This window comes from Schistocerca piceifrons, chromosome 5 (assembly GCF_021461385.2).
Source record: "Schistocerca piceifrons isolate TAMUIC-IGC-003096 chromosome 5, iqSchPice1.1, whole genome shotgun sequence".
In the NCBI taxonomy this organism is placed as follows: Eukaryota; Metazoa; Arthropoda; class Insecta; order Orthoptera; family Acrididae; genus Schistocerca; species Schistocerca piceifrons.
This window is the reverse complement of record NC_060142.1, coordinates 43,556,102-43,583,990: the sequence shown is the minus strand read 5'-3', so window position 1 is coordinate 43,583,990 and position 27,889 is coordinate 43,556,102. Positions and strand designations below refer to the sequence as shown.

At 42.8% G+C, this 27,889-nt stretch overlaps 1 protein-coding gene across 2 annotated transcripts in view; it reads left to right on the top strand.

Annotated features, from left to right (window-relative positions):
• Positions 1–27,889, top strand: part of LOC124798392 (dystrophin-related protein 2-like) — a 107,479-nt gene that overhangs the window by 54,551 nt on the left and 25,039 nt on the right. For both annotated transcript variants that reach the window (XM_047261768.1, XM_047261767.1), the window contains exon 10: positions 3,998–4,559. In XM_047261768.1, coding sequence (XP_047117724.1) covers positions 3,998–4,559 — 562 coding nt within the window. The remainder of the gene's footprint in view (positions 1–3,997; positions 4,560–27,889) is intronic.

Here is a 27,889-nt window from a genome sequence, read left to right as displayed (position 1 = left end):
AAAGAGCATTTACAGCTGCAAAGCAGAGACTTTACAGCTGCAAAGCAGAGACCTGCCTGTATAGCCGCCTGTGCTAGCGTGCCACTTATGTGATTTGAGTAGTGTGGCAGATCCGGTCCTAATCCACTTGATAGATTAGGGCCGATGTGCCAGTCAGGCTGGAAGTGTTTTTTAGATTGTTTGTTATGTTCAACTAGATTAATACTGGGCTGGTACCCAGGGGTATACATATTCCACCGGGAGAGGGATGGAGAGTGGGCGATGGGAGGTTTTGACAGGAAGGGCATTGTTTCCCATCTGAAACGCTCAGAACGTTTTGTCAAGGAGTTTCATACCAATTATAATGACAAAACTGAACAAAAAATGTGGACTTCGAACCATCCTTACTCATAATGGTGCTATTACAAACTAGGAATGTGCTACCACATTGCAAAGGTAGCTCACCGGGAACTGAACCATACACAGTAAAGTGCTTCATTACATTACTGACCATAGCAAAGCATCTTAATGATCCTTGTAAATTTGTGTTCAGTGCGTGTTAAGCCATGCTCTAGGGCATATTTCTGTTTGGTCTCCTAATGCTGAGGTCATGCTCTAGGGCATGTTTCTGTTTGGTCTCCTAATGCTGTAGAGATGATCAGAGTTATAAAGACCCAGATAGTAACTCCAAACTTGATAGCTGTTTAACATAGGCCATATTCTAATACCAACAGAACAAAAATCAATATCGATTCAAATACTGAGCTCAAAAGCTTGCATTGTATCCTGATTGTCTTTTCATACAATTTGGCAGGAGGAAATTTCCCTACCCAATAAACAGAACATGTCATTGAAATCTGTTATAAACCCTTACAGTGCTGACAGCTACAGATCTGCCAGTTTAATGATAATGCCATGCAAACTCGTGGACTGGATCATCAGTCATAGTATTGATTAATATCTGGAAACGAGAACTTAGTTTTCACCATTTCATTGTGCGTTTTGATGTTCTACATCCACAGATGATTGGAGACTGCTGTCAAGGGATTCTTGTACATTGTTTGCACCTGACAAGTCTTCATTTTACGAAAGGACGTACTATATAGCGTGTTGACACCACATCATGACTGCGTGGAGGCTTTAGGCAATGTACCCTCTTTTATTAAGAATATCTTAACAGCATTGGCACTTTCAGGCTAGAATGTTAGTAATCAGTGTTTACAAGATAACAGAGTTCCCAAGGTTGCAGTCCTGAAAGCTGATCTCTTTACAACTGCCTTAAACATTATTGCTGCTATCATAGAACCATATCTATCATTTGTCTTTTATGGTAATCTTTGGAAGTCCCCTGCTGAAATATTGAGTCATGCTGCCTCCATAGCTGTCCATAATTGTGAAAGTGTTGCCAGTGCAGGATTTTGTGCACAAACAGACCTTTTGATTACGTTCCATAGATGTTCGATGGAATTAATGTCGGGCAGTCTGGGTGGCCAAATCGTTCACTCAAATTGTCCAGAATGTTCTTCAAACTAATCGCAAACAATTGTAGGCTGGAAACATAGTGCATTGTCATCCATAAAAATTCCATCATTGTTTAGGAACATGGAGTCCATGAATGACTGCAAATGGTCTCCGAGTAGCAGTTGGCCTAGAGGACCCAGTCTATTATGTGTAAACACAGCCCACACCGTTATGGAACCACCACCAGCTTGCACAGTGCCTTGTTGACAACTTGGGTCAATGATTTTGTGGGGTTTCTGCCACACTCAAACCCAACCATCAGCTCTTACCAATTGAAACTGGAATTCATCTGACAAGGCTACAGTTTTCCGGTCATCAAGGTTCCAACCAAAATGGTCATGAGCCGAGGAGAGATGCTGCAGGCACTGTCATGCTGTTAGCAAAGGCCTTCACATTGGTTGTCTGCTGCCAAAGCACTTTAACACCAGATTTCACTGCATTGTCCTAAATGATATGTTTGTCATACATCCCACAGTGATTTCTGTGGTTGTTTCATGCAGTGGGGCTTGTCTGTTAGCACTGACAACTCTATGCAAACATTGCTGCTCTCTGTCCTTAAGTGAAGGCCATCGGCCACTGCATTGTCCGAGGTGAAAGGTAATGCATGAAATTTGGTATTCTCGGCACACTGTTAATCTTGGAATATTGAATTCCCTAACGATTTCCGAAATGGAATGCCCCACGCGTCTAGCTCCAACAATGATGGCTCTGCCAATGCACCCCCATTTTATACCTTATGTATGTGATACTACTGCCATAAGTATATGTGCCTATCGCTGTCCCATGACTTTCAGTGGATATAACAATTGTTCGAAGGACAATGAGAAGGTTGGCTAAGCATTTATTGATAAAAATTTTAATATTCAGGTTACTACATGGCAGTTTTAGTAGCCATACTCATAACTCTGACACATTTAAAGAAAACAACTTGCCAAAAATATATTGATACGCATTTATTCTTTCAGTAGTTTAACATGCTGGCTGTCACAAGGCCACTGGATGCCACAGCAGTGCCTCACATCTGATGCCCCTGCCTGGTGGGAAGACATACATCACTGTGCATGCTGCAGTCGCCATGGTAAAAGTGATTGGCAGCCATTCTCTTGAGTCATTCATTACTCAGTGCCAATCACAGTCTTCCATTCGACCTTCAAAGAGCAGGACCCTTAGTGGTACTCGTCTGGTCACTGGTCTGTGTAGACGTCATAAGCAACAATCATACTGATGCATTTGTTGAGAAAGTCTCCATGACGGACTCATTGCAGCTCTACCTTGACCTGTGCATGTCCTACATCTTGTTTTACTGATGTTTTTATGTCATTGTGCACCTTTCTAATCAGCAGCATAGCGTGTCAGTGCCAAAGACTCATAGTTTAAGTTAGCAGACATCATTCAACTGAAAAGTAACAGCATTTGGCAGTCCGCAAGGTTCCATCTTAGTCCCTTTTCATCATTAACATTGCCATATTCTAAGATCACATTGCAGATGATACAAAATTATACATGATAGCATATAAAAGTCTTCAAAATGACTGTTTTTTTTTTATATTAATGTATGGCTTATTGCCAATTCTTTCTCATTAGGCTTTGAAAAGACTCACTTTGTGCTGTTCAGAACCTACTAAAGATTTCTACCCGGCATTCATATAAAGAGTGAGTAGTTGCAGATAGAAGATGTTGACTGTGTTAAATTCATGGGATTACAATTTAATAATTATTTTATGTATTAAAAAAAGGCAAATTCACCTGACAAAATCTGTGAAATTACTAGAAGATGATATGGCTGACTAATAATTATCACCAGGAGTCAAAATTTCAGTACTGCCTATAGACTTAATAAAAGTAGAAATATTGTCTTCCTAGTTTTTGGGCTGTTAGTTCCTTCATCAAGGGTTTCAGAAGCTCGAGGAGAGGGTCACATCAGTCAGACTCCAGGATGCAGGGAACCCACTTGTCATGGAGCAAAGAGGAGAAAAAGATGAAAGGTCTTGAATTTTAAAGGGCTATTACGTTTTCATGGAGTAGTACGAAAACTGGCTTCATACAAGTACCCGGGATCATTCTACTTTCCTAGAATTCTATTTGTCATGACCAGAAAAGGTTCTCCATTTTGGACTATGTCTTCATAAGTTTTGTTAATTTTTGTGTCATCGCCAATAGTTGCATTTACTGCTGAAGGCACAACTTTCAACAGAAGCTCCATTTATTTTTTGCATGCCTGTTTCCTTATAAGAACATTGTAAGGGTTCCGCACTATTTTTGTGTTTACAACAGACACAGAAATTTAATCAGCATATTTATCTCTAAACAAATAAGCAATTTTATAAACTTTTAAATTTATTTCTTGTATATTATTGGTGTATTGTGTAATTTTTATTGAGTATTGCATGAAACTTTTGCTACACCAGTCATTGATTTATGACACCTCAAAAACAAACTGACAGTTTTTGTGTGTTAGAATACGAAGCTTGATATACATTTTTTTCTCTACCTACAGGAATACATCTCTTACATACAGTCTTCGAATGTTCGCCGGCCACTAGCTTGTATTGAAAGCACTCCCATTCTGCCAGCTCAGCATCGATTCTGTAATGTGTTTACGTCATCACAACCAAGCATTGCCAATCTCAGCCCAATTGTAAAGCAAGATAGTGATTTCAACAATGAGTTAAAGAAAATAAACTTCCATTTCTCTGATTTATCTGAAGATTGCCGTCAAGATGAGTTGTCAAATCTAACATCGGTGACATGTCGTCCTCGTGTGCCGAATAACTGTACATACTCAAAGAATACTAGGGTACTGGATGACTGTAGTGTCGAAGGCGACCTCTTGACATCTAGTGAACTGTCTTCTTGGTTGAACAGTCCACGGGTGCTGTCACTGCAGTGTGCACCAATAACAAACTGTACATACAGTGTAACAAATACAGGTGATTTTAGGGAAGAGACGATACAGAATGTACATAGTTTACATGAAAAATGTAAACAAACACCCTCCTGCATTGATGAAATTGTGGAGAGACTTCAGAAGGTTCTTTCATTAAACTTCCATTTTGATGGTATGTATTACAGAAGTGTTTACTTTCTCACACTATTTTATTGGCACTTAAGTTACTGAGAAGTTTAAAAATTTGTGTTCATTAAGTTGATAACTGTTGGAGGCTTATTTCATGTGCCTAGGGACAAGCTAATGTGTTTAGAACAGCACATCACAGTAATGAATTACATTCACAGCAAACAAACTAAATTTGTTTAATAAATTACTGACACAGATTGTGTCTTGACACGAGATAAGATAAGCATAGGCATTGAAGTGAGCTGTGGTAAAGCACCATAGGATATGGAGATCGGGTGAGATGGTGCATTTAAAACAAGAGAGATAAATAGAGAGGGAGGGGGGGGGGGGGGGAGACAGAGAAGAGAGTTCACATCCTCATCGGGCCATCCAGATGTAGATTTTCACGAATTGGACAACTGATTAAGACGACGACCGGGCTTCATCAGGGGCTCCCCAACCCCTGGGTAGAAGGAGTCCTAGTAGGCTGGTCCTACTTTACTTTAAAATCTTCTGTGATTATGTAGCGGTGATGCTTGCTTCTTGTCTTTTCAGTGTTTTCCCTTCTCAAGTTTTCATCTTTGCTGCCTGCTTTGCAGTCAGCTGTGGCGGCCCATGACAGGCCGGTCTTGCTGCTCTCTGTGCAGACGGCGTATGTAGTGCTCTACTGCAACGGCTGCTGGGCAGTCGCCGGCATGGTGGTTATCACTGCCTCTGCAACTCTGCAGTGTTTCGGCCAGGTGTGAGACGTTTTTGATTACTGCAGAGTGTGTAGAGACGACTACTGTGGCTGGGTGCAACTTGATTGCCAGTGGCTGCTGGTGTGTTGCCACTTCTGTTGCCTCCCATTGATGAGGCTTCCTCCTTGCGTGTTTCTGCCCTGGGGGGATCGAAGTGCAGATCTTCAGGTGCGCCCTCTCGAGCATGTCTTCCGTTGCCCCCTTCAGTGGAGGCGGAGGTGGCAGCATTGGTGTTGACCTTGTGTTTGTCGGCTGCCTCGCTGCCTGGGTGTGGATGGTGGAGGGAGCGGTTGGCAGTCTTCTGTGTCTGCTGCCCATGTTGGCGAGCAACAGCAGCCTTGATAACTTCACAGCTGCAGTAACTCGCCACATGTGGGCCACCAGACTTTGCACACTTGGGCTTGTGCGTCCTTGGTATCAGACAGTTTCTGCCTGCATGGTCGCCTACGCACTTCATACACGCCTCAGGAAAGAAGCAGTGGCGAGCCACGTGGCCCATCCCTTTGTAACGGAAGCACTGCACTATGCTCCTCTTCTGCTTTAGGTTTTCAACAGTGACCTTAGTGTTGGTCACCCGTTGCAGCTGGTAGAGCCGCCTGTTCACTAGGGTGTCAGTCACGATCACCAGCAGAGAAGGCAACTCCTTGTGTGCGACTGGGGACTTGACGCGTGTCACATTGCGCACGCCAAAGTCGAGCCATGCCATCTCGTCCTTCAGGAGTTCTGGTTCCACCTTCTTGAGGAAACCCTTGACGATGATCTTCAGTAACCTTTCAGGGATGGCAGCGTGTGTGTACCAGTGCAAGCCCTGGTTTGACACCTCGCTCATCACCTTGATGAAGTCTTCTGTGTTTGCGACTTGCAGTCGCACAAGGTTCCCTGCTACAGCTTGCACTGTGAATTCTGCAGTCGTCCGCTGCTTCATAAGCTGCAGGAAACCTTTAAAGCCTTTGGCCACCTCAGTGACTACGGTAGGCAGCCGTCACTGTGACCGTCCGGTGGTAATGTCTGAACGGGAGACAGTTGCTTCTTCTTTCGAGTGGCCAGCATGGGCAGCGGCCGTGGTCTCTGTCTGCTTGGGTGCTGCTGGCTCCTCCGACTGCTTGTCTATCGCGTCGTAACAGTTACCAGTAGCCATGGGTGGGGCAGAAGGCATCTTCCTGGGTTTGGCCGCACACCGAGCTGCCTCTTCTTCTGGGGTGCCTTTTTGATGACAGTTGGCGCTGCGGTGATTGGCTGTTTGTGGTGCTCGCCATTCAGGTAAGGCTGCACACTGGCCTCGCTTGGCGTCCTCTCGGCGGCCGGGAATGACATAGTGGGTGCATCGTGCACTATCATGTCATCTTCATCCGTATCGTAGTCCACGGACGGTGGCCCGGTCATTCTAGGCGGCGGGTCAGAGAGGCAATCAGATGAGCAAGCTCCTCTGAATGGCGGTCTGCCACACCAGCGTCTCCAGTCGTCATAGGTGGGGGGCCAGATGGGGCTGTCGACCAAGCAGGCTTGGCTGAACGGTGATCCACCACACCCATTGCTCTGTTCAGTTCCCCTCTGAACTCCAGGTTGCCCATGATATCTCTGCTCACTACTGGAGTGACTACTGATTAAGAGAAATGCAAGATGTGGTTCCTCTGAAAAAGTCATAGCTGATTTCTTCCACCTACTCCTATCCTATTCAAGCTTTTGCTAGATCTCTAATGATCTTGTCATCACCAGTATGTTGCATTCTGATTTCCTTTTCCTTTTTAGAAGACAATGTGTAAGAAATATTGAATTCATCATATTTATCAAAACAGGTGACCTGATTGTACAGACAGTACAGCAGAACAGTTTATCAAGGGAACTTGAGTGAAGATTTGTACTTATTTCACAATCGCATCTCCTCCTCCTCCCCTCCTCATCAGGGGGCTCGCTGCTGTTTGGCGGGTTCGTGCTTGGTTACCATGGGGCCTCATCCTTTGCAGCACCTTTTTCCTTCCATGCTGCATGTCTATCCTTATACTATTTCTTTTCACGTGGGGTGTTTTTGGAACTGTGTTGCGCATTTTCAATAGCTAACGTAAGAACAGTCTCACCACTGTTTTTCGTTATTTTCTTCCTTTCTTTGTTCACCTTCTTCAATCCTTCCTCTGCTTCTGTGTTTGAAGCTCCTCCTTTTCTTCTGCCTCCCTGTGCTCTCCTGAAGGCCAGCCCAAGCATCTGACATGTAACAGGTGATTGGGTAACACATAATTGCCAGCCCCAGGTCCACAGGTAGGATTCGCACGTACCCCCTGGTACAGGCCACGCCTAGGGAGGGGTGATTGCCTGAGCTGCTACCTTCCCAAATTGCCGATTGGCCCCTCTGTCAGGTTTTCAGGAGGTGTGAACAGTTACCTAAGACGGATGAGACCCTTCTGAGGGGAGCCCCCAGTTGGAAGGAGCGCACCACTGGAGACGCTGTCAATCATGGGGGATTTTCTTGCAATGAGCCAATCGTGATCTAAGCAGTTCATGTCTATCACATGTAAATGGAATGAAGCATCTGATTCAAAGACCCTACCAGCTGCAACACGGTTCCTCGTGGTTTCATGGAGTGAAGACAGTCGGTCCTTTGCAACGGTAAATCTGTTTCTCATTCAGAAATGCGATTGCCGGCCCTGCGAAATCCTGCTCTCGTGTACACAATGGCACTTTGCTTTTGGAGACTACTTGGATTCTCAAGCACAACAACTGCTTGCTGCTTCGCTTCTCCATGGATATCCTGTTCGTGTTGAGGCCCATAGAACTCTGAATTCTTCCCATAGTGTTGTTTACACTAGGCTGCTCAATGGGCTGAAAATTGTTCAAATGGCTCTGAGCACTATGGGACTTAACTTCTGAGGTCATCAGTCCCATACAACTTAGAACTACTTAAACCTAACTAACCTAGAGAAATCACACGCATCCATGCCCAAGGCAGGATTTGAACCTGTGACCGGAGTGGGCGCGTGTTTCCAGACTGTAGTGCCTAGAACCTCTCGGCCACACTGGTCGGCTCGATGGGCTGACTGAGGCAGAAATCCAAATGCACCTGTCTGATCAGGGTGTCATTACCGTCCATGGGTTGATGAAGAAGGTCAATGTCCACATGCACTCTTTTTCTCACCTTTGGTGCTTCCATCCGAGATCAAAGCAGGCTATGGAGTTATCACAGTCCGAGTGTACATTCTGAACCTGATGCGCTGCTACCAGTGTCATCATTTCAATCACATTCGAATATCTTGCCGGCACTCAGCCAAATGTGTAACCTGTGGTAGGGATGTGCACAAGGGTGATTGTCCGCACCCTCCTCTCCACTGTATCAAGTGCAATGGCGACCGTGCCGCCTCCTCTCGTGGTTGTCCCGTATATCTCGATGATTGGGCTGTCCAGCAGATCTGGACAAAGGAAAAATTGCATTATCTTGTCACTTGCAAGTTATTGGCTAGTTGCAAATCCTGTCTTCTACCATCTGGCACTTAAAGTACTTTTCTTGCTATATCTTGCTCCATGAAGGACATGGCCACACAGGCGTGCAACCTCAAATTCAGCATTGCAGTTGTGAAATTGCCCAGTGTCATGGTAGCATCGCCATCTCATCCAGCTGTTCAACAAGCCACCAAACATTTGCCTCCTGGGGCAAAGTCACCTGCTACACAACCGGCAGGCAGGAAAGGACAGAAGGAATACTCTCGTGAAGACTTCCTATGTCCCTCCAGCCAGCAAACATCTGAGTCTTCTTCTGCCAACCGGAAAGGCTCCAAGAAGTCAAAGAAAGGCAAACGGTCTTCTCCTTTGCTGACTCAGAGACCCTCTTCTAAAATGTCACCATGTGGTACCCTCGTCCAACCGACCTCATTGTCACTGGTGAGCACCGCTAACCATTTATGTGCCCTAGACTCCGCAGATTGACAGAGCGAGAATGCCGATACCTCTGTAGATCTCATGGAGCAGCATCCTCCAGCCTCTGCGCCCTGTAGCAGCGAGTCTTTGAAGGCTAGCATTCAGCAGCCACCGAGGTGACATGCCTTCATTTGTTCTTTCCACCTTTCCTCATTATGACTGTCCTTCAATAGAATGTTCATGGCCTTTGATCGAACAAAGAGGATTTAGGGCTACTCTTAGAATCACAGAAACTGCTTGTTCTCTGCCTCCAGGAAACAAAATTGCGTTCTCACGACCGCTTTGAGATCTCGCATTTCTTCCCAGTCTGATTTGACCATTTCCCCGAGGATGGCATTCTGTCTCATGGGGGAGTCGTGTTGCTCATACGGGATGACGTTCATAGTCAACCCATTTCCCTGACTACCCACCTTCAAGCTGTTGCAGTTTGCCCTTTCCTTCCTCACTTGACCTTTTCTCTTTGTGTTGTTTACATCCCTCTGCCATTCTGTATCACAAGGGCAGACTTCCTCCACCCTATTGGGCAGCTACCTCACCCATTTCTGTCGTTCGGTGAGGTTAATGTATGTCATCCCTTTTGGGGTTGTCCCTGAATCTGTCTGAGAGGTGCCCTCTTGGCTGACCTTCTCAGTCAACTTAACCTCCTATGCCTTAACACAGGAGCACCCACGTTCCTTTCAGACTCCATGCACACCTATTACCATTTTGACCTATCTTTCTGCACTGCCAGCTTCCTCTTCATCTCGAGTGGTCCGTTCTCACTGATGCATACTTGAGCGACCATTTTCTGTGTGCTGTCTGTTTGCTGACTCCTATACTCCACTTATCTGCACACCCAAATGGATGAACATTTCCCCAGTTGTGATGACCAGGTAGAATACCTTAGAAACATTATCCTTACCGTCGCAGAATGTTCCATTCCTCGTACTTCCTCTTTACCACGGTCCCTCGGAGGACTGAGGCATGCCACGATGCAATTCACGTATGGAGACGTGCCTTCCACGTCTTTAACCATTCTCCTACAATGGCAAACTGCATTCATTATAAACAGTTGCATGCACAGTGTCATCGCATTCTTCACAATAGCAAAAAAGCTAGCTGGATTTCATTCATTAGTTCTTTTAACAGTTCCACTCCCTCTTCCTTCATGTGGGCCAGCCTCCGACGGCTATCTGGGACCAAGGAGTGTTTCCCAGTTTCTGGCCTGTCAGCAGCAGACAATGTCATAGTGGACCCTATTGCTATCTCCAACACCTCGTGCTGCCATTTTGCAGAGATTTCAAGCTCCTCCCACCATCACCCTGCCTTCCTCCATTAGAAACGAGTGGAGGAGTCTCAGACAATAACCTTCTCTTCTCTGAATCATGAGTGCTACAATGCCATCTTTACAATGACGTAGCTAGATCATGTTCTCACTTCATCCCAATCCTCCACCCCACGGCGAAACAACATTCACATTCAGATGTTGCAGATCTTTATGCTTCATACATACAACCGAATCTGGGTAAACACTGGCGTTAAGCCACTGTCATACCTATCCCTAAGCCCGGCAAGGACAAAAACCTTCCTTCTAGCTACCGCCTAATTTCTCTCACCAGCTGTGGTTGCAAGGTGATGGAATGTATGATTCATACCGGGCTGGTATGGTGCCTACAGTCTCGCAATTTACTAACCACTGCACAATGTGGATTTTGAGCATGCTGTTCTGTAGTGACCAACTCATCCCTTTGTCCACCCATGTCATGAATGGTTTTCTGCGGAAATCCCAGAATATGGCCATGTTTTTTGATTTGAAAAAAGCCTACGACACCTGCTGGAGGACTGGTATCTTCCATACTCTCTACAGGTGAGGCTTCTGTGGCTGCATGCCCCATTTCGTTCAGCAATATTTAAAAGATCGAGTTTTCAAGGTAGGTGTGGATTGTGCCTTGTCATATACCTTTATCCAGGAAACTAGTGTGCATCAGGGTTCCGCTTTGCTATCGCCATTAACCCTATAATGGCCTGTCTCCTGCGGGGAATCTCCGGCTCCCTTTTTGTTGACAATTTTTCCATATATTGCAGTTCTCTATGGACTTGTCTCATTGAGTGCCGTCTTCAGCGATGTCTTGATTGTCTCACTCATGGAACATCTACAATAGCTTTCGTTTTTCCACTGATAAAACTGTTTTTATGAATGTTTTGGTGGCACAGTTGTTTTCCTCCACCATCTTTACATCTTGGGTCTGTATGCAGAACCTGACGAACTACCACTGTTGTACTGCTGTGAATTTCTCCTCAGCAGATATGTATGCTGCTTGCCTGCCATGTGTGGCAACCCATCCTATGACTCCTTCTTCGATGATTCCTTTGATCACCAATATGGAGCACATCCGTCTTCTCTGTTACCTCCTGGAGTTCACTTTTGGCTCTTGCTCCGGCAGCTTAACTTCACACTACCAGCAACTTTTCCTTTACCACCTTGGCATCATGGAGTGGCCCATGTTCATCTTGGCCTTCGTTTGCTTTTTAAGGACACAACTCCAGCCTTACCCTATCACCTTCAGTTTCATGAACTTTGCATGAAACTTCACGATATTACCTTTGTGCACATTGATGGCTCTTGGATTGACCTTGGCATTGGGTGTGCCTTCGTCATTGGCACTGATGTTTTTCAGTATCAGCTTCCGGAACACTGCTCGGTATTTACAGCAGAGCTCTTCGCCCTGTATCAGGCCACGCAGTACAACTGGCGACACAAGCTTTTCAATTGCGTCACCTGCTCAGACACTCTCAGTGCCTTTCAAAGCCTCTGTGTGCTGTAAACTGTCCATCCCTTAGTGCTGTCGGTCCAGGAAAGCTGTCACTTGCTCAATCTTGATGGAACTACTTTGATGCTTATGTGGGTTCCTGGTCACATCAGTCTGACGGAAAACGAGGCTGCTGCCAAGGCTGCAGTCCTCGTACCTCAACCCACTAGTTCTCATATTCCCTCAGGTTACCTCTGTGTTGCCGTCTGTCAGCAGGTAGTGCCGTTTTGGTATCACCACTGGTACATCCTTCATGGGAACAAGCTCTGGGTTATTCAGCGTTCCTCAGCATCTTGGACGACCTCCTCTCAGCCGTCTCACTGTGAGGAGATCATTTAAGCTAGGTTGCATATCGGGCACTGTCTTTTTAGCCATTGCCATTTGTTAAGTGGCGCTCCCCCGCCACTTAGTGCGCATTGTGCTCATTCTTTGATGGTCCACCATTTCCTGATGGAATGCCCTTTTTTTAACCACTTGCGTTCTCGTTTGTGTTTGCCATTTGAGTTATCAGCAGTTTTAGTGAACGATGCATTGGCCGTCAACCGCATTTTATTTTTTATCTGTCGCAGTAATATGGCGAAGGCTACTTAATTGTTAGGTCAGTACCTCCGTTTCTCTGTGGCATATTTTATAGACCTTTCTCAACATCCCTGTTTTTAGCTGTCTTCTCTTCCATGGATTGGTATTAATGTGTAGTCGATTTTAACTCCTCTCTTTGTGTTCTACAGTTCTGACATGGACGTGTATGACCTTAGTTGTTTTTGCGCTCTAAAAAAAGACAAAAACAAAAAAAGTATAATTAAATGTTCCCCTGAGACATTTAAGTCTCTTTTTACTATCTACGATAATGATCAAAGCAGACGGAATGAATTAAAATTTGTGCTGCTGTCAGGTCTCGAACCCAGGTGTTCTTGCTTGCTAGGCAGAAATGCTAACCATTACACTACCACAGCACAATGGTCAACATTGCTGCATGAACTACCTAAGCCGAGTTTGTGTTGGGGAGGGCACTCGGTTTGTGCAGCAATGATGACCATCGTGCTGTGGTAGTGTAATGGTTAGCATTTCCACCTAGCAAGCAAGAAGACCCGGGTTTGAGTCCCGGCCGCAGCATAAATTTTAATTCATTTCGTCTGCTTCGATCATTATCGTAGATAAAAAGAAAGTATGTTGTGCAGAGAAATCAGTCTAGCTTTCTACCATTTGGTTGTTTACTCATTTATGGGACATCTGCATGCTAGGATAATTGGCACTCTGGCCCAGTACAATTCAAAATGGTTGTTTTTATAGTTTGCTTTATGGAAAGAACTTTGTTATGGGATGAGATTTCTCATGCAAAACAAACAGTTCAATTTATTAGATTATTTACTTTGCAATGTCAGTGGAATGATAGCAGGTAGCATCAGTGGATGCCAATTTTTGACTATTTTTTCTTGACTAAGCCTTCAAAAGTTGTCATTGTGTAAACCAGAATAGTAATAGTGAACCTTCTTTGACATAGTCTGAGAACATGACATTTGTTTATTCTCATATTGACTGTATGGACATTAACTTTTGCATAAAATCGCATCCAAAATTTTTATAATTAGGCTTTAAGAATTTGCCTGTGTCTGTAGTTCCAGCAACAAGAAGTAGTAGTAGTAGTACATTTCTATCTGTTGAGTGATAAAGTTATAGATTTGGTGCACCAGCAGATAATCATAAGGATCAATTAAATATTGCATGCAACTGCTCCTCTTATGCTATTATGTACTGTAGTAATAGCTGTAATTATTCATCCAAGAATCATATTACAATGATACAGGATCTTTCAGCTTAATACAAGGAGAAACATAAGTCATAAGGGTGAGTCTGGAGGGAAAGTGCTTGCTTTGTAAAGTATTTCTCAGTCGGAATACTTCCACAAGGTCACAAGTAGGTGTAATTAAAATGTGTTTATTTGAACATGTAAACTTCAAACACAGTCTGCTGCTTCTGACGAAGTGCAACAAATGAGAAGAAACATTCTCCAGAAATTATTCTTAGTAATTTGAAGGAAAAGCCCATCACAAATGATTGTTCACCAACAAAACTAAAATAAATTCTTGAGAGTGTAGATTATATTCTGCTGACCAATGAAAAGTTTATCTTCAAAACAAAGTACATATTTAAAGTTTTATCTAATGAACGGCACAACTTGTCCACAGCACAGAGCCCTAAGGCTCGGAGCACAGGTTATGGGACCACAACCATCTCGGTGGCGGAGGCAATGTTCGATCCTAGTCGGTGTCCAGACGGTGATGGTACATCATTCAGTGGCAGGTTACCCCTGTTGCTATCTTTTGTACCCGCTGGCTGGTTACCAGGAGGTCCTCTGGGGAGCTGAGCCAGATATCGCAGAAACCAATTGAATGCAGGGGTTGAGCTAACGATGACCCGCAAAGAATAGATGCATTGTGAGATGAGGCAGCGTTGAAGGCAAAGCTGAGAGACGCGCTACTTTGAGAGATGATTGTATTAGTGATTCTGTACAAAAACTTCATAGGGACGTATGCCCTATTCCAAGTGGTTTTCGAGATATTACACATTTAATATACATTGTTATTTATTTTTCTGTATTATTTGAACTCTGTCATTGTTTACAATGTACCACAGTAGTGTAGAGGAAGTTCAGAAAACAGTTTGGTATGGGACATTTGTTGTCTATCAAGTTGGGAAACTATCTCAAATTGTCCTACATAAACCACTTAATCTACAGCACCTGCAAGTCGTGTGATATTTTCAGTATTCTTGCAGAAAACAGTTTGGTATGGGACATTTGTTGTCTATCAAGTTGGGAAACTATCTCAAATTGTCCTACATAAACCACTTAATCTACAGCACCTGCAAGTCGTGTGATATTTTCAGTATTCTTGCACTTTCTTTGAGCAAACTATTAATCCTAGAGATATAATGAATAGACGTTTCTTGTAGGAAATTGGAGGCTACAGGTTATTCAAGAAAAACTTACAAAAGTGATATGAAATGTTTTCTAGCTCAGAAACCATTTGAAATAGTTTTTTGTTCGCAGTTAGTAATAATATCACGCCTCAAAGCATGTACCGTTCCTCCTGTCTCATCCTGTACATACATACAAATGACTCCACGAAGCTGAACCATCTAAGATATCATAATTTTGTTTTCATCCAAATTAATTGTGGAAAAGTCCTCACAGAATTATGTATAGTCTCTTTTCATAACTATATTCATTAGAGTTATTGGTATGAACTTCACTTTTTCAAATGAAACTGCAGTAATTTCCGCTGCTAGTCTCATAGTTCTAAAAGAGACTAATTCAGTGATGTTCCACTCTGTTCATGTTGTATGCAACTGCCATCTCAGGCTGATGGAGTACTCAAGCTTGAGTGTCTACTTAGAAAAGCGGAATAATGGAGAAAGTTTGATTTAAAAGTGATCTCGCAGGGCAGTCCATTACACAATATTAACACCCAAACCCCAAACTGACCTCATATGGCCAGTCCACCTGAGACATGTGTGAGTGTGGATGAAAGCAGTAATAGTAACAGACCACATCCTGTGAAAAACTGTTGTCTTTCTACATCCATAAAGCCCTGGAGGGACTTGCAGGGGACCTTAAACACTATCAAGAAGCCACGAAATTGAACACTCCTGATTAACTGCCAAACTACTTGAAGAATATGCTATCAACAGTGAGATACACTAAAATTGTTGGACTAAATTGTTGTAAAGGAGTTTCAGCATTTTGGGCCAATATGGATATAGACATGAAAGAACTCCAACAGGAGTAGGGAAGTGAATGTGTGACTGAAGTTCAGAATTTCATGAAAAGGGTTGATGATGAGCTCCAGAAAGCATCATCCTTTATCATGATATTCACTATACCAAAGTTGTCTGAATATATTGTGACAAGCTTTTTTCACTTTAAAGTAACCACGTACACTGTGTGACAGAGACCTGGCCTATGACTGGTCACCCAGAGTCTAACACTGTGTCAATTGCGACATGGGAAAAATAACATGGCTACCTGCACAATCTGACAACTTTGTAGGCTGCAGCAGTTTCTGGAGGACATCTTAATTTCTGTTAGAGCTGTTGTATGACATCTGCACCCGTGGTCTAGTGGTAAACAGCGTGTCATCTGAATCCAACATCTGGTGGCGAAACCACTTGTTGCCTAAAATTTATAGTGCCTTCTGTCTGAATACTGAAGTCATGAGTGTAATGGTAACACAGCTACAACATATTTCACTTTCTGACACACTGGTAATTACAAGTCTGTCCAATAACATTTGTTTGACAGATTTCTTTGCAGACTGTCTGTTTGTGACACTGCATGTGCCAGAGCTGCCTGGGATCTGTTAAATGAGACCCGATAGTGACACTGCGCTCCCTCATCCTCTGTTGAAATTGCGAGCTTCCACTCATTGCTCTGGGTAGTATAAAATGCTTTACTGTTGTTGAGTGATACACCACAAAAATGCCCACAATTTGTATTTCACACTCAATGCCACTGGAAGCAGACAGTCCGTTTTAATTTGATGAGTATTATTATCACACGAATCTGCAAGACATAAGAATGGCACAAAATTAATTATGTAATTTGTGATCTAACCAGTATACCCCACTACAGTGTTTAATATTTTTAATGATGCTTTACATCTTGTTTCATTTCTTTTCAGAAGTGATTCTTCATGCAGTTTTATTTCTCAGGAATTTGTATTTTTTTGTCGAGCAACAGTAACTGTGGTTAATGTCATCGTCCAATTCCTTATGGTAAATGTATACAATAAACAGTGTGAATGCCCCACAAGGTGTGCTCTGTAGCAGCACAGTCACACTGCATATTTTGAAGTGCATATATGGATTCATTGAGAACTTAATGGTGACCGAACGTGATATTAAGGTATTCAATTAGGTACAAACCACAAAACTGCCCATTTTAAGCTACCTAGAGTGGAAGGAAGTTGCTAGTGCTAGTGTCAGCAAATGTCTATCGGGGTGCCTAATTTTACTGCAGAGATTTAGCTCACTGGAAATGTGTTAATCAGTATGTTCACTTCACAACTATTCTCGTCCAATGAGATGATCAGAACTCAAATTCATATTGTTGGTGGTAAAGTCGAAGCCCTACAGAGACGTATGTATAGTAGTGATGCTTTGTATTCGTAAAGTGGACATCTGTGCCCATTAACACACATCACTAAGTCAAGCTTATGAGAAGGTGTAGTGTGTAACGGTTTTCTTCAGGTATTGGTAAAGAATTTCTTCTAGTAATTTGCAGCTCCATTAAATAAAATGGAAAATAAGAACCTTGAGTGCACAGGTGTGCACCATGATTAGAACTGAAAACACACTGTCCTTGCACCACAAGATATTTGCAGGACCACTGAGCCATCGAGATGCTGCTGGGAGCTAGTATCCCACATCGCAGTATTGGTCACTGTGCCTCATAACACAGTGTTAAAAGTAAGAAAACGTGTTACTTATGTGAATTATGGCATTCCTGGTGTCCAAAAATTAATTATTATGACTCTGTCTCATCTTACGTGAGGTTATGTAGCAAAGTCATCAAAGTGAAAAGGGAATTCCAAGTGGGTTTAGCTGAACAATGCAAACCCACATGTGGAAGTAAATGCAATATCACAGGATTGCCAAATATTTGCAACTATATTGCCAATTCTTATCTGTGCTAGGGGCAGCTATGTCGTGAAGTGCATGCCATGCTCGTCTTATAAGGGCTCTCAGAGGGGTGGCAGAAGTGCGTTTACATTTTATACAGCATTATCTGCTGATACTTCTTAATATTGCCTTTCAGGCTATTTATATTGAAGGCATTCAAGTAGGTTTAATGTAGAATTCTTCATTTTATAAGCTTTCTGGTATGGAAAGGGGCCACTAAAGCCATTATTACATAATTTCAGTCTAGGGATTCCCAAAGCTAGTGATATTAGTTACCGCAACTGTAGCATACGTGACATATGGAGATATATAATATTCTACTGTAATTACAATTTCAGCAAAATGCAAATGAATAAAACACTTACATTGACAATTCACAAAAATAACTTATTTCGGTGGAATTAAAAGTAATTGGAAATCAGCTGTGCCCCCACACATCATGAAATAGTAAGATATCAAACACTCTGCACCTTTAAATCAAACGTGCAGTGTGGTGCCACATACAAACAGAATTTCACAACGATTATGAGAATACAGAGAGATGTTGGTGGGAATGAAAGCCAGAAGAAACACAATGGAATGGAAGCAAGAAGAAAGACAATTAATTAATTATTTGATGTCACACAGTAATAAATTCATTTGAGGGTTTAGAAGAGAAGAAAATTATATTCATGAACACAGAAAATTGACATCTTTACATATAAAGCATACCAAAAAGCCTGTTCTTTGATTTCGTAATTTTCCCCTCTTGTCTGGTTCCTAAATGATATAAAGAATCCATATCCATGTCACTGATGGTTTTCAAATTTTCCCAGGATGTTTTGTAAACCAGACCACTATTCTTGCTCATACACAGTTCTGGATCAAGCAGAAGGTTTATGAATTGTATTTGAAATTGAAAGTCATAAGTGAAACACACACCTGATTACCCAGGATTCCCATGTTAGTATACATAGCTATGTAAAAAAAAAAAAAAAAAAAAAACCTAATTTATTGATTTGCGTAACTCATTCGGGCAGCAGTGGAACAAAGTTGGCAGTCTTCTATTTACAGTTGTAAAATTATAACAGTAAACTGTGGTTGTGGTCAGAAAATCATAGCTGTGGCAGGGTCCATCCTGCATCTGCGTATTAGATTCTTGAGAAACATACTGTGATGTGAATTTATGTGTTGTCACACTGTTAAATTGACAAAAATTGTTGCAGAATTCTGTGTGCATCACTGGCCCCGCGTTGTCCTCTTTTATTATTGGGCTTTTCCTGTTACCCTGAAATCAATGCATAATCTGTGTGACTACATATCCAACATTCCATTCTTCCAAAAATATTGGTACCAAATAGTGATAGGAAAGCTCTTGTGAATGTACCTATGAAATTAATAATAAAAAAAATCATAAATGAAGTTTATTGCAGTACAGAAGAAGGCTGATGATAAAAAATAAATGAAAATAGGTATATCATTCATTTGTCACAATGCATTTTTAGTGTTCTTAAAATAAGCTTTCCCCTCAAGGTGAACAGGATAAGTGTGCAATTCATTTGTATGTGTAATTTTCTGTCGATCTGAAGCCATCTCTTACACTTGCATCTGGTAGCACAGCTTTACTGAGGGCACGCTGGAGCAGTCTGTGGACAGCAGTGAGGATACTGTGAACAGTCCTTGATGTTCTCCATATTGCCCATGCAGCTGAGACTGGGCAATATTGCTGATGATGTATGGTATTGCATGAACAGTTCACTCACTTTCAGGATTGATGCTAAGTGATCCTGCTAAATTCTCACAATATTCTATTTTCGTACTGATAAAGTAATCTCTGTAGTCATGGTGTTCATGTGACAGAGAGATCGTAAATTAATTTTTTGAACCTAGGAAAGTCGTTCCCTGCTCAAATCTCAACTAATTTTGTATTTCACATCGTGAAAAGCCTACAGAGCTATAGCAGAGAGCTAAAAAAGTAGTGTCATGTTTGCTCCGTGGCACCATGCTCATGTCATGATTTGAGGCAAGGGTAGTTGCTGGTTGAGACCTTGTTGGAATACCAATGTAGTCCATTATTTCTTTTTACTCAGCAAGTCTCCAGAATTCAATTCAGAAACAAGACAATAATAAAACTTTTGTATTGTGCTGACTGAATGATAATCCTATTTTTATTTATTTTTGTTTTTAATCATCAGCCTCCTCCTGTAATGTAATAAACTTCATTCATGATTATTTTATTATTAATGTCATGGGTTCATTCACAAGGGCTTTTGTATCACTATTTGGTACCAATGAACATTACCAGTATTCCTTGAACAGTGAAATGCTGGATGTTTTCCCATACCTAACACACACATTTACCTAACCCAATAAGAAAAGACAGCAATGGGAGGATGGTGATGCATGCAGAACAATGCAATAATTTCTGTTGATGTAACAGCACGATGACAGATAAAAATTTGCTTCACAGTATATTACTCAACATCTGAATATGTAATATAGACTATAACAAAGCTACAGATAGCTAAGAATTTGTGAGCCCAACCTTAGTTTGCCGTTGGCTCAGCTCCTGGTTTTAGTGTCACAACTGTAAACGGTAGACTAGGTTTGTTAACTTTGTTCCACTGCTGATTGGGTGAGTTATGCAAATCAGTAAATTATGGTTTCTTCGTGCTTTTATGTTCATAGCTATGTAAACTAACATAGGAATTCTGGGTAATCAAGTGCTCGTTTCTCTTGTGACTTTCAATTTTGAATACAATTCATAAGCCTTCTGGCAACCTTATGTGAGCAGGAACAGTGGTCTGCTTTACGAATACCAAGCATCAACACACAAAAAAGGTCTTTTGAAAGATCCACAGGAGCCATCAGTGACATAGATTTGGATTCTTTACATCATTTAGGGACCAAACAAGAGAATAACTTTAGGAAAGCAATGAACAGGCCAGTTACTATGCATGTATATAGCTCTCAAGCTGAAACTGCAAATTAGACATTGCTCACATCTACAGTTTAATTTATATCTTAATGAGTATATGTTTCAGTTTCTTCTCTTCTGATCTGAATTCTCAAATGAATTGATTATTGTGTGGCATTGGATAGTTAGTTAATTGTATTTCTTATTGATGTCATCCCCATAAACATACTTCTGCTTTCTTGTGGTTGTCATGGAATTCTACTTGTATGGGGCACAACGCTGCACACTGATGTATTTGATTTCGAGGTGTGAAGTATCTGATATCATAGTATTTCATGACTTCAAGGGCAAGGTTGATTTCCAGTTATTTTTGTTCCACTGAAATATTCTTTCTTCACAAACTGTCAGTACCAGTTTTATATTAGTTGTAATCACAGTGGAAAATTTATACTTCAAAATTTCATGATGTATGCACGAGTGGAAACCTATCCCTGCATGGCATTTACAGCACCCTTCCATGGTGGAAAGTTTTAAAAATGATGTTAGAAAATATCAGGAGATAGTGCAGCAGAAAAATCAAACATGGTGCCACCTCCCCTCTAAGAGCCTGTATCAGTAGAACAAGCATTTTGCTACATAGATGCCCCTGGTGCAGGTAAGAATTGGCAACATAGCTGCAAATATTTGGCAGCCCTGTGATAGTGCATTTACTTCTGCGTATAGGCTTGCATTGTTCTGCTAAATTCACTTGGCATTTCCTTCCCACTTGATGGCTTATACTACATAATCCTCATGTAAGATGAGACACTGAGCCAGAATATTTAATTTTTGGGCACCAGGAATGTCGTACTTCACTCAAGTCACAATTTTTCATATCTTTAACATTGCATTATGAAGTACGGCTACCAATAGTGGTATGAGGGATACTAGTTCTCAGCAGCGTCTCAATAGCTCAGTGGTTCTGCAGATATCTTGCGGTGCAAGGAAAGTGTGTTTTCAGTTCTAATCGTGGTCCAGTGCACTCAGGTTCTTATTTTTCATTTTACTTGCTACAAGAAATTCTGTAACAAAATCTGAAGTAAACCTTTACACACTAAGCCATCTCATAAGCTCGACTCAGTAATGTGTGTTAATGGTCACAGATGTCTGCCTAACGAATAACAAGCAGTATCTCTATACAGATGTCTCTTTAGGGCTTTGACTTGACCACCAACAATATGAATTTGAGTTTTGTTCATCATGTAGGACCTATATCAGGGTTGCCACAGACACTGGAAACCAGGGACTATCAGGGAATTTCAAACACGTCAGGGACACTGGAAAACACTGCAAAAATCTCATTTTTGTCTCAATTGATGAAATGGTTTGTTTACTGAGGTGTCGTGCGTAGTTGCTGGCTGGGTGCGGCTAAGTACATGTGCCACTTCCCTACTCCCTCATTCCTATTGCTTCTCCTCATCCTACCATGCCCCTCAGCTTGCAGTCAGCACCACTTCTTGTGGCTAGCCTAGAAGCTGCTGATGAGAGGTAGGGAAGCATCAGGAGTGGTTTGTTTGGATCTAATTCTAAGAGACTGTAGAGGTAACGGCCGGAGACGGTGATCATGTTTGCCTGAGTTGTGTGTGAGTGATTGTGTGAATGTGTGTGCGCTCTCGTTTTCTGACAAAAGCTAAGGCTGAACATTTAGTTGTGATATTGCGATGGTCTTTTCTACGTTCCTGTCTGCGACTCGGCAATCGTCTTTATGGTGAGTTGCTACCGATCCTCACCGTGGTCTCATTTCATCAACATGCTGTCTGTGGTTCATGAATAGCTGGTCGCACAAATGGATTTCCATGATGGGCCAAAAGTGAAGGTTCTTTCTGCAGGTATCCATAATGGATCGGGCCTACTGATCTGAAGCCATTCGGTTCCCACTAATGTGCAGGCCCTGCCTGTCGAATCTAGTCTCACCGATCTGCCTGCAGGCCGGGTCTATTTGTAGCATAATGCAGCGGATTTTCATGGTTTATCCATGGACCAAGGACTGCAGTGCTCCTCAGCAGGCCCTCCAGGGGACTCACGGTTCTTTCGTGAGTTCGTGTGTGGCGCACACGAGGCCCCAAGCCATTGCCAGTTCTTCCTTCCCTGGCTGCATTTCCTTCACTCTGTCCTCCTTCCTTATCCTCGCTCCTTCCCCATTGCCCCCTCCTTCCCCTCTCTCGGCGTTCTCATTTTATCGACCTGGCTTTCCACCTGGTTCCCCCTATTGCTTGCAATTTTGTTCCTTCTGCCTGTTCTTTCACCATTTTTGGGGTTTAGGTCGCCACCTGAGGTTTAACCTCCACATCTAAATTTTCTGTTTTTAGTGTGAGCTATTTGGGATTTGGGGAAGAACTTCCCCCCTAGCATCTACGGTGTGAATTCCTCTTCCCCCTTCCTTCCCCTCTCCCTTCCTTGCTGTAGCCCCCTTCCACCCAGCTAGGTCACTAGCACTTGTAGTCAGTCCATATGGTGGGGATGTTATGTACCCATCTGGCTAAGCCCCCTGATAACACCGGAATCACGCTACTGATACCTGAGTTGTCCCCTCCCCATGTATGCCAACGAGTTGTTGCTTTTCTTCTTGGAGCATTGGAGCTCCCAGCAATGGCCACAGTCCAAGTCAGCCCTTGCTGTGGCTTGATGGCGCTCACTGGAAGAGCTCCTGATCAGAGTGGGTGGTATCAGGGCACATGCTTGGCACTTGAAGCGTATCAAGCTGCAAAAATCTGGCCATTTTCAAACAGCCGTCTCTTCAAATGGTTAAGGATCATTTAATGTTGCTTCATGTGACCTGGCAGCCTTCCCTTCCCTGGCTATACCATGGGAGGAGGGCCAGGCTCGCCATCTTGCGATGAAACAGTTTCCCGCTACCTCGTCTATACTGGGACAGATGGGGACACATTCGCCACACAAAGCCATTGTTTTTTGTGGAGAATATCGATGACAAGTTTGGTGAAGTGGAGTCTCTTAGCAAGATGCGGTCGGGCTCCCTTTTGATCAACGCTTCCTCTGCTGCCCAGTCCGCAGCGATCATCTTTGCAAAGTCCCAGTGTCTATTACTCTTCACCAATCTCTGATTATGGTCCAGGGAGTGACTTTTCATAGGGACCTCATCCTGCAAACTGATGAACTCTGGGCTAATCTGGAGTAATGCATGTTCATTTTGTTTGATGTGTGCACAAGGGTCGCAAGGACAACTGCACCGATACTAGCGCCTTCATTCTGGCTTTCAAGGGGGACACCCTATCAGAGAAGGTCAGGGTTATATGTTACAGATGTGATGTGAATCCGTGTGTCCCACCACCCATTAGGTGCTTTTGGTGCTTCAATTTTGGGTATAGGTCTTCCCACTGTATGGCAGACCCTCTGTGTGGTGACAGTGGACACCCATTCCATGAGGGAAGGCTCCTGTGGTCCACCATCTGTGTGTATCATTGTCATGACTGCCACTCCCCTCACTCACTGGATTGCCTGGCTTACAAAAGAGAAAAGAAGATCCCAGAATATAAGTTTCTGGATTGCCTGTCTTATGCTGAGGCTCGTCAAAAGTATGACACTCCATCCAGTGTCACCATCTTCAACCTTTGCCTCTGTTGCATCTTTTCTTCGTCCTACCTCTTCCTCACCCCAGTTCCGTCCTCCTCTACCCTCCCGTCCAGGAGCCACTCCCCCTCCCTGCCTGAAGAAGAACTGCCCTCCTTCTTCAGCACATGCCAGTGATTGGGCTCCCCCTGGGACCTCCTTCCCTGGCGTCTTTCAGGCCGGAAGCCTCCTATCACCACTCAGCCATGAGACACATTATCTGTGCGCCCCAAGGTCACCCGCTCTCTTTTGGTTCCAGATCTTGCAGTCACCTGTACTCCCTCTGTACCCTGCCCTCCACCTTTGAAAGAGAGGAAGAAGGAACATAAGTCTCAAGACAAGCCCCCCCCCCCCCCCCCCCCCTCCCTCCTCCAGTGCCCCCAGAGATGCCATCTCCCCCATCGCAACCTGAGTCTACATCTACGTGGATACTCTGCAAATCACATTTAAGTGCCTGGCAGAGGGTTCATTGAACCTCCTTCACAATTCTCTATTATTCCAATTTCATATAGCGCACCGAGAGAACAAACACCTATATCTTTCCGTACGAGCTCTGATTCCCCTTGTTTTATTGTTGTGATTTTTTTCTCCCTATGTAGGTCAGTGTCAACAAAATATTTTCGCATTCGGAGGAGAAAGGTAGTGACTGGAATTTCGTGAGAAGATTCTCTCGCAACAAAAAACGCCTTGCTTTTAATGATGTCCAGCCCAAATCCTGTATCATTTCAGGAACACTCTCTTCCATATTTCGTGATAATATAAAACGTGCTGTCCTTCTTTGAACTTTTTTGGTGTACTCCATCAGTCCAATCTGGTAAGGACCCAACACCGCACTGCAGTATTCTAAAAGAGGACGTACAACCATAGTGCAGGCAGTCTCCTTAGTAGATCTGTTACATTTTCTGAGTGTCCTACCAACAAAATGCAGTCTTTGGCTAGCCTTCCCCACAACGTTTTCTATGTGTTCCTTCCAATTTAAGTTGTTTGTAATTGTAACTCCTAGGTATTTAGTTGAATTTGCGGCCTTTATATTTGACTGATTTATCGTGTAACCGAAGTTTAACGGATTCTGTTTAGCACTCATGTGGACGACCTCACACTTTCGTTATTTAGAGTCAACTGCCAATTTTCGCATCATTCAGATATCTTTTCTAAATATTTTTGCAATTTGTTTTGATCTTCTGATGACTTTATTAGTCGATAAGCATCAGCGTCATCTGCAAACAACCTAAGAGGTCTGCTCAGATTATCTCCCAAATCGTTTATACAGATAAGGATCAGCAAGTGACCTATAACACTACCTTGGGGAACTCCAGAAACCACTTCTGTTTTACTCGATGACTTTCTGTCAGTTACTACGAACTGTGACCTCTCTGACAGGAAGTCACGAATCCAGTCACATAACTGAGATGATATTCCATAAGCATGCAATTTCACTATAAGCCGTTTGTGTGGTACAGTATCAAAAGCCTTCTGGAAATCCCGAAATACGGAATCAATCTGAAATCCCTTGTCAGTAGCACTCAACACTTCATGTGAATAAAGAGCTAGTTGTGTTTTGTAAGAACGATATTTTCTAAACCCATATTGACTGTGTGTCAATAGACCGTTTTCTTCGAGGTAATTCACAATGTTCGAACACAATACATGTTCCAGAATCATGCTGCATATTGATGTTAATGATATGAGCCTGTAATTAAGTGGATTACTCTTACTACCTTTCTTGAATATTGGTGTGAACCGTGCAACTTTCCAGTCTTTGGGTACGGATCTTTCGTCGAGCCAACGGTTGTATATGATTGTCAGGTATGGAGGGAATGCATCAGCACACTCTGAAAGGAACCTAGTTGGTGTACAGTCTGGACCAGAAGATTTGCTTTTATTAAGTTATTTAAGTTGCTGTCTGTCTTCTTTTGTAAAGGCATTTTGGAAAGCTTTGTTTAGTAACTCTGCTTGGCAGCACTGTCTTCGATAGTATCTCCATTGGTATCGTGCACAGAAGGCATTGATTGTTTCTTGCCACTAACATACTTCACATGTGACCAGAATCTCTTTGGATTTTCTGCCAGGTTTCGAGACAAAGCTTCGTTGTGGAAACTGTTGTAAGCATCTTGCATTGAAGTCAGCACTAAATTTCGAGCTTCTGTAAAAGATTGCCAATCTTGGGGATTTTGTGTCTTTTTAAATTTGACGTGTTTGTTTTATTGTTTCTGCAACAGTATTCTGACCCATTTTGTGTACCAAGGAGGACCAGCTCTGTCATTTGTTAATTAATTTGATATAAATCTCTCAATTGCTGCCGATACTATTTCTCCGAATTCAAGCCAAATTTGGTCTACACTTATATCATTAATTTGGAAGGAGTGCAGATTGTCTCTCAGGAAGGCATCAAGTGAATTTTTATCTACTTTTTTGAGTAGGTATATTTTTCGTTAATTTTTGGAGGATTTTGGGGTTACAATATTCAGTCTCTCTACGACAACCCTGTGTTCACTAATCCCTGTATCCATTTTGATGCTCGTTATTAACTCAGGATTATTTGTTGCTAAGAGGTCAAGTGTGTTTTCACAACTGTTTACTATTTGTGTGGCCTCAAGAACTAACTGCTAAAAATAATTTTCAGAGAATGCATTTAGCACAATTTTGGATGATGTTTTATATGTACCTCCGGAATTAAACATGTATTTTCGCCACATATCAAGGGTAAATTAAAGTCACCACCAACTATAATCGTATGAGTCGGGTACGTATTTGAAATCAAACTCAAGTTTTCTTTGAACCTTTCAGCAACTGTATCATCTGAATTGGGAGGTCGGTAAAAGGATACAATGATTATTTTATTCCAGTTGCCAACAATGACCTCTGCCCATACTAACTCACAGGAACTACCCACTTCAATTTCACAACAAGATAAACTACTTCTAACAGCAACAAACACACCACCGCCAACCGTGTTTAGCCTATCCTTTCGGAACACCATTAGGTTCTTCACAAAAATTTTGGCTGAGCTTATCTCTGGCTTTAGCCTGCTTTCAATGCCTATAACGATTTTAGCATCAGTGTTTGGAGCTCTGGTACTTTCCCAACACAGTTACAACAATTTACAACTGTTATACTGGTGGTTCCTGTATCTATGTTCTTCCTGTGTTCGGCCATCACCCTTTGTGACTGAAGCCCTTGTTGTGTTTTCCCGAGAATCTCTAACCTAAAAAACCACCCAGTCCATACCACACAGTCCCTGCTACCCGTGTAGCCACCTCCTGCCTATAGTGGTCACCTGATATATTCAGCAGAGCCCGAAACCCAACTACCCTTTGGCGCAAGTCAAGGAATTTGCAGTCTGACATCTTATTTGTGTATGTCATCCCAATCTTCACCTACCGGAAATACGACATCTCGCTACCTCCTATTCTGCATTCTGTCTTGCTCTTCGAGAAATGCACTTCCGTGATGATCACTCTCCAACATTTCATGGTTATCGGGCATTCTGTTGGAACCATGCCGGCCCCAGTGTAGCGTGTAGCACTGTGGTTCGCTCCGATGTCATTAGTGACTGGATTCCCCCTATGTACCAACCTGGAAGCAATAGTGGTTAAACAACTCCAGCAATCACCATTTGCAGTGTCTACCTCCCTCCAGGTAAGCCACTTCCTGTTGAACTGTCTACCTTAATCCAGCAATTCCTGCCTCCATTACTTCTCCTTGGGGACTTAAATGCCCA